This window comes from Coregonus clupeaformis, chromosome 40, assembly GCF_020615455.1.
Source record: "Coregonus clupeaformis isolate EN_2021a chromosome 40, ASM2061545v1, whole genome shotgun sequence".
Classification (NCBI taxonomy): domain Eukaryota; kingdom Metazoa; phylum Chordata; class Actinopteri; order Salmoniformes; family Salmonidae; genus Coregonus; species Coregonus clupeaformis.
Window position 1 is genome coordinate 24,063,468 of NC_059231.1, and position 12,012 is coordinate 24,075,479.

The 12,012-nt window shown below is 42.4% G+C and overlaps 1 protein-coding gene across 1 annotated transcript; it reads right to left on the bottom strand.

The window, feature by feature from the left end:
- Positions 1-7,775: 7,775 nt before the first annotated feature.
- Positions 7,776-10,820, bottom strand: LOC121572814. The gene is made up of 4 exons (XM_041884842.1): positions 10,548-10,820; positions 10,087-10,461; positions 8,354-8,533; positions 7,776-8,131 (listed from the first exon to the last, which is right to left on the bottom strand). Exons 1-4 carry the CDS (start codon positions 10,597-10,599, stop codon positions 8,046-8,048), a joined length of 693 nt encoding a protein of 230 aa, XP_041740776.1. The 5' UTR covers positions 10,600-10,820; the 3' UTR covers positions 7,776-8,045.
- Between the last annotated feature and the right edge of the window lie 1,192 nt (positions 10,821-12,012).

Below are 12,012 nucleotides of genomic sequence, written 5' to 3' on the forward strand. Positions count from 1 at the left end.
TGGTTATGGTTGGCATTCAGATGCAGCTTGGACATTTCACCCATAAAATAAGAATTATCATTCACCATTGACAGATATGGTGGCCTATTTTGAAATTAGGTAGGCTTAAGTTTGGTGTTAGAGGGTATTAAAAATACAAACATTTATCAAAGTCAATGTGTGTAGGCATAAGCAGGCATTGCAATTGGATGATGGGTTTTATGCATATAAAATTATATTCTTCAACAGGCTACGATGCAAACTTTGATTGAGAAATCGTGACGTAATTTTCTTTTTTTTGTGCTCCAGCACCCAATAAAAAATTGCACTACATCACTAAATATAATAATTTAAATCTGAAGTTGCACTATAGCTAGTCTCCCGAGTGGCGCAGTGGTCTAAGGCGCTGCATTGCAGTGCTAGCTGTGCCACTAGAGATCCTGGTTCGAATCCAGGCTCTGTCGTAGCCGGCCGCGACCGGGAGACCCATGGGGCGGCGCACAATTGGCCCAGGGTAGGGGAGGGAATGGCCGGCAGGGGATGTAGCTCAGTTGGTAGAGCATGGCGTTTGCAACGCCAGGGTTGTGGGTTCGTTTCCCACGGGGGGCCAGTATGAAAAAAAAAAAAAAAAAAAGACAAAAATAATGTATGCACTCACTAACTGTAAGTCGCTCTGGATAAGAGCGTCTGCTAAATGACTAAAATAAAATATATAAATATACATCTTTGTTTAGACTTTGACTTACTTTGTGGAAAGGCTGAAAGGTCTCATCATAAAAGTATTTAGCTAAAATGGGTTACCTGACTCTCTGCTGGACATAATACATTCCTATGGGATTTTACCTAAAGTGAAGTATACAGGACAGGTTTCCTTTTTCCTAAAATTGACACAAAACAGAATATAATATTATATATCATTGATAGTCCCAGATGAGTTTTGTAATGGAGCCCTCTTTGTCTGGAGAAGGAAATGAACGGTTCCAGCGCTGTAGGAGCTGTGTCTACTACGCTTTGTTTCGGGACAAACTGGATCAATCGGAGTTCCAATGCGCCAGTTGTTGCTTGCCGAGGATTATAGGATTGAAGTGGCTTCCTTGATCAAGCAGGTCGCCAGCCTACGTAAGAAACTAGGGAAAACGCAGAGTGGAACGTTTACCTTTTCTACACCGGTAGCTGGACAGCGTTTTGGCTTGTTGGATGCATCTCCACCTTGTCATTTGTCGTTGTCCGACTGGTCGGTGTTGCCCGGAGTTTGTTCACCAGGGGAGCCATCTCCTGCCTCTCCTCCCCTATCTGATAGCGGAGTCGAAGGAACACAGCAAGAGGAGTTCTCAAATTAACGATGGTCGCATGTCACGAGCCATGGAAGCCGAAGACAGCGCCTTCCTGTAAAGCAGGCTACACTCCCAACGAGAGGCACGGAGCAGATACAAACAACGAATAGTTTCGCCGCCTTGGAGCCTGATCTTCCTGCACCTTCGTCGCTGGGGGTACCTGTGTCTGCAGCCGCTGTGCCTACTCTTTCCCCTACAATTTCGAAGTCGGCAACCTTCGGTCCCTGCTCTGGATCGACTGGGGTTTCTCCATCTGTCGGAGTTCTGCACCAGGCCCTGGGAGCTATGGGCTCAAGTTTTCCTTCCTCTCGCCCGTCCTTAAAAGGGTTCTCCGAATCCTGTGAAGCGTGGGAGTGGGCGGATTTCCTCGTCCTTCTCAATAGCCGTGATTTTTGGCAGCTCCATGGTAAGAAATGTGACTGTTCCTGGTGCAAAAACAATGTCCTATCCCAGAGCTTGAGTAAATTACATTACCAAGCAGCTCCCGAATGTTCTACGCCAGGAAATGGAAAGGGCAGCTCTGAACAGTTGAAACTGGATATTTAAAGAGCTGATTGATTCTCTGCTAGACACTAATAAAATAACCATCATATCTGACCCTGTGCCCTCTCTGTATCGTGGCATTAAATGCTTTAGCAGGATTCTTGCTCTTCACAACTGGCTACGTGGTTAATGCAGCTCAATGGGTGTAACTTTTGTTGACAATTGCGATACCTTTTGGAAACAAAATACGTTTTATAAGGAGGATGGGATCCACCCGAATAATTTGGGTTCCTGGATCCTTTCACAGCATTATAAGGCTGCTTTGAGACAATGACTTATAAATGACCCAAGCCAGGCTCAGTTAATCCCTGCCATTGTGTCACTGAGTTGTCATAATGCTTCAGCAAATGTACATTATACCAGGGGCGCTGGTAGACACAATGTAAGTAACCTAATGTATGTCCCTCTAACTGTCCTGAATGCCTCTGCTGATCCTACAGCTATTGTATGCAGTAATCATGTGCCTATGAACCAGTGTTATAATGTTAGTACTGAGTCGGTGTGCACTAGTAGGATGTCCACTGTGTGCAGCTCACCCTGCACTAACATAACTAACATGAGCATGTCTACTTCTGCTAAGCTTCCCGGTAAAGCAACGAAAACAAATCAAGCATTCCAGAAAAGTGCAAAAAATTGCCCACGTTAACATATGTAGCTTAAGAAACAAGGTTCATGAAATTAATAACTTGCTCGTAACAGATGACAATCTCTGAAACTCACTTAGAATATACCTTTGATGATACAGTGGTAGCAATACATGGTTATAACATCTACAGAAAATACAGAAATGCCAATGGTGGAGGTGTTGGAGGTGGAAGTGTCGCTATATTCAGAATCACATTCCTGTAAAGCTTAGAGAGGATCTCATGTTAAATACTGTTGAAGTAATATGGCTACAGATTCATTTGCCTCACCTAAAGCCCATTCTTGTGGGAAGCTGCTATAGACCACCAAGTGCTAACAGTCAGTATCTGGATAACGTGTGAAATGCTTGATAATGTATGTGATATCAACAGAGAGGTACATTTTCTGGGTGATTTAAATATCGACTGGCTTTCATCAAGCTGCCCACTCAAGAAAAAGCTTCAAACTGTAACCAGTGCCTGCAACCTTGTTCAGGTTATCAGTCAACCTACCAGGGTAGTTACAAACAGCACAGGAATGAAATCATCAACATGTATTGATCACATCTTTACTAATTCTGCAGAAATTTGCTTGAAAGCAGTATCCAGATACATCAGATATAGTGATCACAATATAGTAGCCATGTCTAGGAAAACCAAAGTTCCAAAGGCTGGGCCTAATATAGTGTATAAGTGGTCATACAACAAGTTTTGTAGTGATTCTAATGTTATTGATGTAAATAATATTTGTTGGTCTGTGGAGTGTAATGCGGAGCAACCAGACGCTGCACTTGACACATTTATGAAATTGCTTATTCCAGTTACTAATAAGCATGCACCCATTAAGAAAATGACTGTAAAAACTGTTAAATCCCTGTGGATTGAAATTGTATGGTTGATAGGGATGAGGCAAAAGGAATGGCAACAGAACAGACTATGGTAGGCACACAGTACTACATAGAGCCATGACTACACGGAACTCTATTCCACTTCAGGTAAATGATTCAAGCAGTAGAATCAGATTTCAAAAACAGATAGACATACACCATATGGAACAGCGTGGACTGTTAAGAGACGCTAGCACACGCACTCTACACACATGTACATTGTGGTATTTGTTGTATGGTGGTATCGTGCATTTTGTATTGTGGATATGTAGTGGTGTAGCGATGTTATATGATGTACACTCTGGCACCCCAATGGTGGAACAAGCTCCCTCACGACGCCAGGACAGCGGAGTCACTCACCACCTTCCGGAGACATTTGAAACCCCACCTCTTTAAGGAATACCTGGGATAGGATAAAGTAATCCTCATCCCAAACCATCTCAATTTGGTTGAGGTTGGGGGATTGTGGAGGCCAGGTCAACTGATGCAGCACTCCATCACTCTCCTTTTTGGTAAAATAGCCCTTACACAGACTGGATGTGCGTTGGGTCATTGTCCTGTTGAAAACAAATGATAGTCCCACTAAGCCCAAACCAGATGGGATGGCGTATCGCTACAGAATGCTGTGGTAGCCATGCTGGTTAAGTGTGCCTTGAATTCTAAATAAATCACAGACAGTGTCACCAGCAAAGCACCCCCACACCATAACACCTCCTCCTCCGTGCTTTACGGTTGGAAATACACATGTGGAGATCCTCCGTTCACCCACACCGCGTCTCACAAAGACACGGTGGTTGAAACCAAGAATCTCCAATTTGAACTCCAGACCAAAGGAAACATTTCCACTGGTCTAATGTCCATTGCTCGTGTTTCTTGGCCCAAGCAGAAGATAGATTCTTCTTATTGGTATCCTTTAGTAGTGGTTTCTTTGCAGCAATTCGACCATGAAGGCCTGATTCACACAGTCTCATCTGAACAGTTGATGTTGAGATGTGTCTGTTACTTGAACTCTGTGAAACATTTATTTGGGCTGGTAACTCTAATGAACTTATCCTCTGCAGCAGAGGTAACTCTGGGTCTTCCATTCCTGTGGTGGTCCTCATGAGAGCCAGTTTCATCATAGCGCTTGATTATTTTTGCGACTGCACTTGAAGAAACTTTCAAAGTTATTAAAATGTTTCGTATTGACTGACCTTCATGTCTTAAAGTAATGATGGACTGTCATTTCTCTTTGCTTATTTGAGCTGTTCTTGCCATAATATGGACTTGGTCTTTTACCAAATAGGACTATCTTCTGTATACCTCATGAAGCTGGTTGAGAGAATGCCAAGAGTGTGCAAAGCTGTCATAAAGGCAGTGTGGCTATTTGAAGAATCTCAAATGTAAAATATATTTGTTTAACACTTTTTTGGTTACTACATGATTCCATATGTGTTTTTTCATAGTTTTGATGTCTTCACTTTTATTCTACAATGTAGAAAATAGTAAAAATAAAGAAAAACCCTTGAATGAGTAGGTGTGTCCAAACTTTTGACATATATATATATATACATACACACACACACACACACATAGTGTATAGTGCCGTGAAAAAGTATTTGCCCCCTTTCTGATTTTCTCAGTTTTTGCATATTTTGTATTCCTAAATGTTATGACATTTTCAACCAAAGCCTAATATTAGATAAAGTGATCCTGAGTTTACAAATAACAAAAAAAATTGATACTTGTTTTATTTATTTAATTAAACAAAGTTTTGCAACACCTAATTCCCCTGTGTATAAAAGGAATTGTGAAAAAGTAAAAGCATCCCCAAACCATCACACTACCACCACTATGCTTGACCTTTGGTATGAGTTTCTTCCTGTGGAATGGAGTGTTTAGTGTTCGCCAGATATAAATGGGACCCATCTCATCCAAAACGTTGACTCAAATTTGCAAAAAAAAGCACCTGGATGATCATCAAGACTCTTGGAAGAAAGTTCAATGGACAGATGAGTCAAAAGTAAAACTCTTTGGATAACATGGGTCCCATTATGCCTGGCAAAGACCAAACACTGCATTCCACAGTAAGAACCTTATTCCAACGGTCAAGCATGGTGGTGGTAGTGTGATGGTTTGCTGCCTCCGGACCTGGACGACTTGCCTTAATAGAAAGAACCATCTATTCTGCTCTGTATCAGATAATTCTACAGGAGAATGTCAGGCCATCTGTCTGTGAGCTGAAGCTGAAGCGCAGCTGGGTCAAGCAGGAAGACAATGATCCAAAACGCACAATAAAGTCTACATGAAAATAGCTAAAAAGCAACACATTTTGAAGTTTTGGAATGGCCTCGTCAAAGTCCAGACGTAATCCCAATTTTGTTGTCGCAGGACTTGAAATGAGCAGTTCATGCTTGAAAACCCACAAATGTCGCTGAGTTAAAGCAGTTCTGCATGGAAGAGCGGGTCTTAATTGGGGAGGACAGGCTCATGGTAATGGCTGGAGCGGAATAAGTGGAATGCATCACATACATCAAACATGGTTTCCATATGTTTGATGCCATTCCATTTGCTCCGTTCCAGCCATTATGAGCCGTGATGCCATTCCATTTGCTCCGTTCCAGCCATTATGAGCCGTCCTCCCCTCAGCAGCCTCCACTGAGATATATTATAGTTGCATATAGACATTATGGACAGTATATGAATAGTAAAGTTGTGTACAGCAGTAGTTATATAGGATGAGTCATGACTAGAATACAGTATATACATATAAAGTGTGTAAAACAGTATGTAAACATTATTTAAGTGAATAGTGTTCAATGGCTCTATGTACATAGGGCAAAGCGGTCTCTAAGGTGCAGTATCGGGTGGTAGCCGACTAATAATAGTGACTAATGTTCAAGGCAAGGTACTGGGCAAAGGCCGGCTAGTGGTAACTATTTAACACTCTGATGGCCTGGAGATAGAAGCTGTTGATCAGTCTCTCGGTCCCAGCTTTGATGCACCTGTACTGTCTTCACCTAAATGGTAGCAGGGTGAACAGGCCATGGCTCAGGTGGCTGAGGTCTTGGATCTTTTTGGCCTTTCTGTGACACTGGGTGCTGTAAATGTCCTGGAGGGCTGGCAGTGTGCCCCTGATGATGCGTTGGGCTGACAGCACCACCCTTTTGGAGAGCCTTGCGGTTGCGGACGGTGCAATTGCTGTACCAGGCTGTGATACAGCCTGACAGCATACTCTCAATGGTGCATCTTTAGAAGTTTGTGAGGGTCTTAGGGGCCAAGACAAATTTCTTCAGCTTCCTGAGGTTGAAGAGGCGCTGTTGCACCTTCTTCGCCACACTGTCTGTGTGAAGAGACCATTTAAGGTAGTCTGTGATGTGCACGCCAAGGAACTTGAAGCTTTTGACCCTTTCCACCCACTGCGGCCCGTCGATGTGGATGGGGGCGTGCGTGGCCACACAGTTATGGGTGAACAGGGAGTACAGGAGGGTGCTTAGCTCTCACCCCTGTTGGGCCCCCATGTTGAGGATCAGCATGGCGGAGGAGTTATTGCCGACATTCACCAGTTGGGATCGGCCCGTCAGGAAGTCCAGGACCCAGTTGCACAGGGAGGGGTTCAAACCCAGGGCCCTGAGCTTAGTGATGAGCTTGGAGGGCACTATGGTTTTGAAGGCTGAGCTGTAGTCGATGAACAGCATTCTTACATAAGTATTTATCTTGTCCAGGTGGGATAGGGCAGTGTGCAGTGCAATCGCGATTGCATTGTCTGTGGATCTGTTGGGGCGGTATCCGAATTGTAGTGGGTCTAGGTTGTCGGGTAAGGTGGAGGTGATATGGTCCTTATTAACTAGCCTCTCAAAGCACTTCATGATGACAGAAGTGAGTGCTACGGGTGATAGTCATGTTGTGTTCGTTTTTTTGACATTTTTGTTTGTTTTGGTGTTCACCAGCGTTCAGCAGCGTTTTTCTTTGAGTTTGGTAGCTGAAGTCTACGCCCCTTCATTGGTGATTGGTCAACAGTAGGGATTCTTCAATGAAGTGTTTGTGGTCATTCAACGAGAGACGACCATGTTCATGCACATCTTTTTCACTTGAGTTATTCTTCACCAAACATCTTAGTTAGATGACAAATTGTACGACTAAGACCTCCTCAGCAAAAATGTAAAAATTACAGATTTCTTGAGTTATCTTAGATTAATTCTGACTATTTTCAGGAATTGTACTTACTGATTTGATTTGGCCACGGCGTCTGAAGACGGACAAACTGTAATATTGCCGCTTTTATTATTTTAAGGGATTTGAAGGGAGCATGCGAGCACAGACGTTCACTTCATCTAGACGAGTTCTGCTAGAAGCAACCTATGTATGCTGACGCCTTAACCCTATGCAGACACTGAGGCACATGAAGAGACACTAAGCAGGCGTTGCAGTTCAGTTTAATTGTTTATTGAAACCAGACATTTAATTAATTTCAAAGTATATCAATTTGGGCTTTTTAAAACAGTGAGTAGCATAAATTAAGTTCCTCTTATGCATCTCTGATCTCATCTGTTCTTGCTCTCCACCTTCAAGCTGGAATTGCAACCCGCTCTTATTTTCTTTACATATTTTCCTCTCCTTTCCCTCTCATCCTTATCACTCAAGACATTTCTCCTCTCATCCCCCTTCCTGCGCTAGAAGGTGCCGTTGCTCTAGTAACTTCATGAGTGTTGACATGATTGGCAGGTGTCCCTAACATGACAGTGCATGTGTCTGAGGTAGGCGGTGTTACTGTAGATAGGTTCATCTGTGGAAGGGATCATTTGACTCACATCAGATCAGTTAATCTCACTTCAAATCAGTTATATTACATTAGAAACAGTCAATATTAGGGTCCAGAGGTTTTCTTGGTCAGGTTACAAGGTCATGTGAAGCTCTGGGTCCTAGTCATTATGCAGTATACATCACTTAAAATATTGCAAATTGAAATACAATTTTGTCCCAAAAAAAGATTGTCAAAATAGTTTACCTGTGCTGGATCTTTGCCTCTTTCTCCATTGAAATGCAACCACAGCCAGCACACTACTAAGAAACACTGCTGAGCATCCACCCGCTGTGCTGATAATCCACAGTGTTACCCCTGTATCTCCCCCAACTGACACATCTGGGATGCTAGATGAAGTGTTGGTTGTAGTCACGTTCTGTGAACCTGAAAATCAAAAAATAAATATTCTGCCCGCTAAAAAAGCTGTACACTAAAATATGCTGGGTTAAAAACAACCCAATTTGGATTATTTGGTAACCCAGCGCTGGGTAAATATTAGACAGAACACACGCTGGCCAATTTTGACCCAGCCAGTTAGGTTGTTGGGATTACTCAAGCATGGGTTAATTTAACTATCAATTGGGTATTTTTTACAATCATGGTGGGTTGACCTAGCGGCTGGCTCTTTTTGAATGTAATCCTAGCAGAACTCATCTAGATAAAGTGAACATCTGTGCTCGCATTTCATCATTAAGACCTTTTGGAAATAATGTCTGGAGGGTGAAAATCCAGAATATTATTTATATCACCTCCCCTGTCTGATATCTTGACTTTCTCTATGTCACATAATCTAAAAAGGTAGAAATGTCATGTTTTTGGTAATTAAAATGTACTGCGACTGGATAATCCCTGTCGTTTCCCCTGATTGAAATTGTATGTACACTAATTCTCTGTTTGAGAGAACGAGAGGTTTTATCTACTGTACATAACACAGCCCACATGGACATTTAATCATGTAGATAACATGGGTGGTGGAGCACGTAATGTCATTTATTTGGAACTGTTTCCCTGTATGTGGATGGCAGAAATATTCACACTTCATCATATTGTTGCACAACCTCTGCATTTAAAGCTACCATTCGGAAGAGGGCGTAAAAGAGCCTGGCTCATTTTCTTTTGTGGCTGGCAGTTGTCATGGACCAATTTGTCGCGTAAATTGCGACCTCTCCTATATACAATAAGTGGTGGGTTCTTAAATTCAGCTGGCAAAGTTGGGTGCAATGATAAAACATGCCAGTGTTTCTTGACAGAATCTCCCACTTTGCGCTAGTTCAAAGTATGTGTGGTGGTGAACCTTACAGTGTTCTTTAGCTCCAGTTTACATCCTGAAAATTCAAATCTCCCTTTTTTTCCTCCTGCATTTCACACATTCTTCTATAATATTAAGATTATTTATTACATTTTCTAATAAGGTATACCACCTTGTTGCATCCCAACAATGAGATTTACATAGGCTTTTAGGGGAACTCATACACTTCGGTAAGCCTCATTGTAGCTAAAAAAATGATAATGTTTGATAAATATACAACAGAACAGATGAACAGGAATGACATGCCCCTACTAAACTACACCTCCAGTCTTCTTATCTGACCCACTGGGTCATATTTCAATAACCCAGCACTAATAACCCAGCACCCAGTATCAATAGCCAAACAGTTTTTAAAGAAAACAACCAAACTAAGTGCCTGCAACCCAGCAGTTGGATCAACCAAACAACCCAGTATTTTTTTGAGTATACCTAAAACTTACAATTTTTACCCTAAACTGACAATAAAGCTTTTGAACTTGAGCACTTTGTAAATTATTTAAGGGGCAGACAGCATCCAGATCATACTGAAGGGGAAATTAGGGAAATTAGGACTCAGATTCTGTCTGTTCCTACAAATGACTTGGAGCTGAAAATAGCCTCAGAAAATAAAAAAATAAACTGCTTTTACCTGAGATGACACTGACAGGTGGGTGTGATTCCCTCTCCCCCAGCCTCAGCACATTCAGAGTAACAGTGTATGTCTGGATGGTTCTGCCTGTGGAAAACACACTGCAGGTGTAATTCCCTGAATCTCCCTGACTGAGACCCTGGATACTCAGAGATCCATTATTCTGGATCTTCGTCCGGTTGTTAAAGATGGTTGTCTTGTGGTCACCATCTTCGTTTAATTGTACTAAAGCCAGCAGCTTATTTTTTCCGGGTTGGCTGTATCTCCATTCAACCTGACTTTGCGGTTCAATCTGCTCACTAGGTAAGGTCAAAATGATGGACTGACCCTCAATGGCCGTCCTTGTCTCAGCCACACCCAACACCTCTGGGATCTCTGTAGGGAGGAAGGAGGAGATGTTTATATTAGTGGAAATTGAAAGTAAATAGGTCATCGTAAGACAATCAATCCATTTTTCTTACCTATGGAGAGGAGCTGGAGAGTGAGGAAGGCTATGGTATGATGGGGCTTCATTTGTCCCTGAAGCTGGTCCGATGAAGTCTGTGTCAGCTAGGTAGGACTGTTTCCTCTCTCAATCATACTGTTTTACGATGCACTATAGCCTTGTATCTCTCTCTCTCCCTCTTCTCTCTCACATTAGTGCTACCATGGGTTTTTCTCTTTTACATAAAACCATACGCTTAACCACACGCTTAACCACAAGATGGTTGCTCTATTGTCATGGATACAGTGAGCACACACAGTCTCCCATTGCAGAGCCTCTATGGCAGAAATAACAGAAGTGTACTTGAGCCTCCACTTCCTGTGTACAAGGGGTGAGGATGTGGTTACTGAAGTTAGGACCCTACACAGTATAGGGCTGATGACCATTGTCAGTGTGGTGAGCGTGAGCCAGAATTCAAGGGTTTTTCTTTTCTACATTGTAGAATAATAGTGAAGACATCAAAACTATGGAATAACACATATGGAATCATGTAGTAACCCAAAAAGTGTTAAGCAAATCAAAATATATTATATATTTGAGATTCTTCAAATAGCCACCCTTTGCCTTGATGACAGCTTTGCACACTCTTGGCATTCTCTCAACCAGCTTCATGAGGAATGCTTTTCCAACAGTCTTGAAGGAGTTCCCACATATCAATGGGTGTGTTTGAGCAGTAAGCCTAACGAAACCGACTGTAGATGAAAGTCGGCGAGTAAAGTCGGGGGAGGTGCATCTGCCGAAAGTCGGACACTGTAGTGGTTTTCCAACAGCAAGGCTCAGATCAACATGTCAGTGTCAACATAGCTGCTATTGTTTAGAAAGGTTTTTCTGTATAACATGTACAATTAAATTTCACTTTCAATTGTAACCCCTGCTGCTTTAGAATCAAGGCAAAGTTGGTTTCTGTTTCAGTCACGTCTTTAGCCACGTTTGCGTGGGTCGAACAAAAACACCCTAATGATTGGTTGACAAATAGTGTCTCCCATAATGCAGGTGATGGCTGCATGGTGCAGTTGGCGACTTCATAGAAAAACTGCATGACCTTTGATCACATGATTTTTGTCAAGTTCATGCAGTCGATATTTAGTCGCAAGTCTGAACATATTTATAACCATAATGCAACACACTTTGAAAGCCGTGACCAACGATGGTCACCGACTTGACAAAAGTGATCAGTTCGAACATGCCAAGATGTAATTTGCTATTTGGGTGAACTATCCCTTTAAATTTGATAAACCATCCAAAGCAGAGATCCCTATATAATGATGAAATGCTCATGTCTCCGCCCTAGCAATGGGAGTCGTTGTCCCAACATAAACCCATAGAAACACATCAGGCTTATTTTGGACAGATTTTGGCGAGAGTGAAACCTCTCGCTTCGCCTCTTCCTCTCCGTCCAAAGGCATTTTGAACGTCTTATTATTGCGACGGAATGGGCTTTT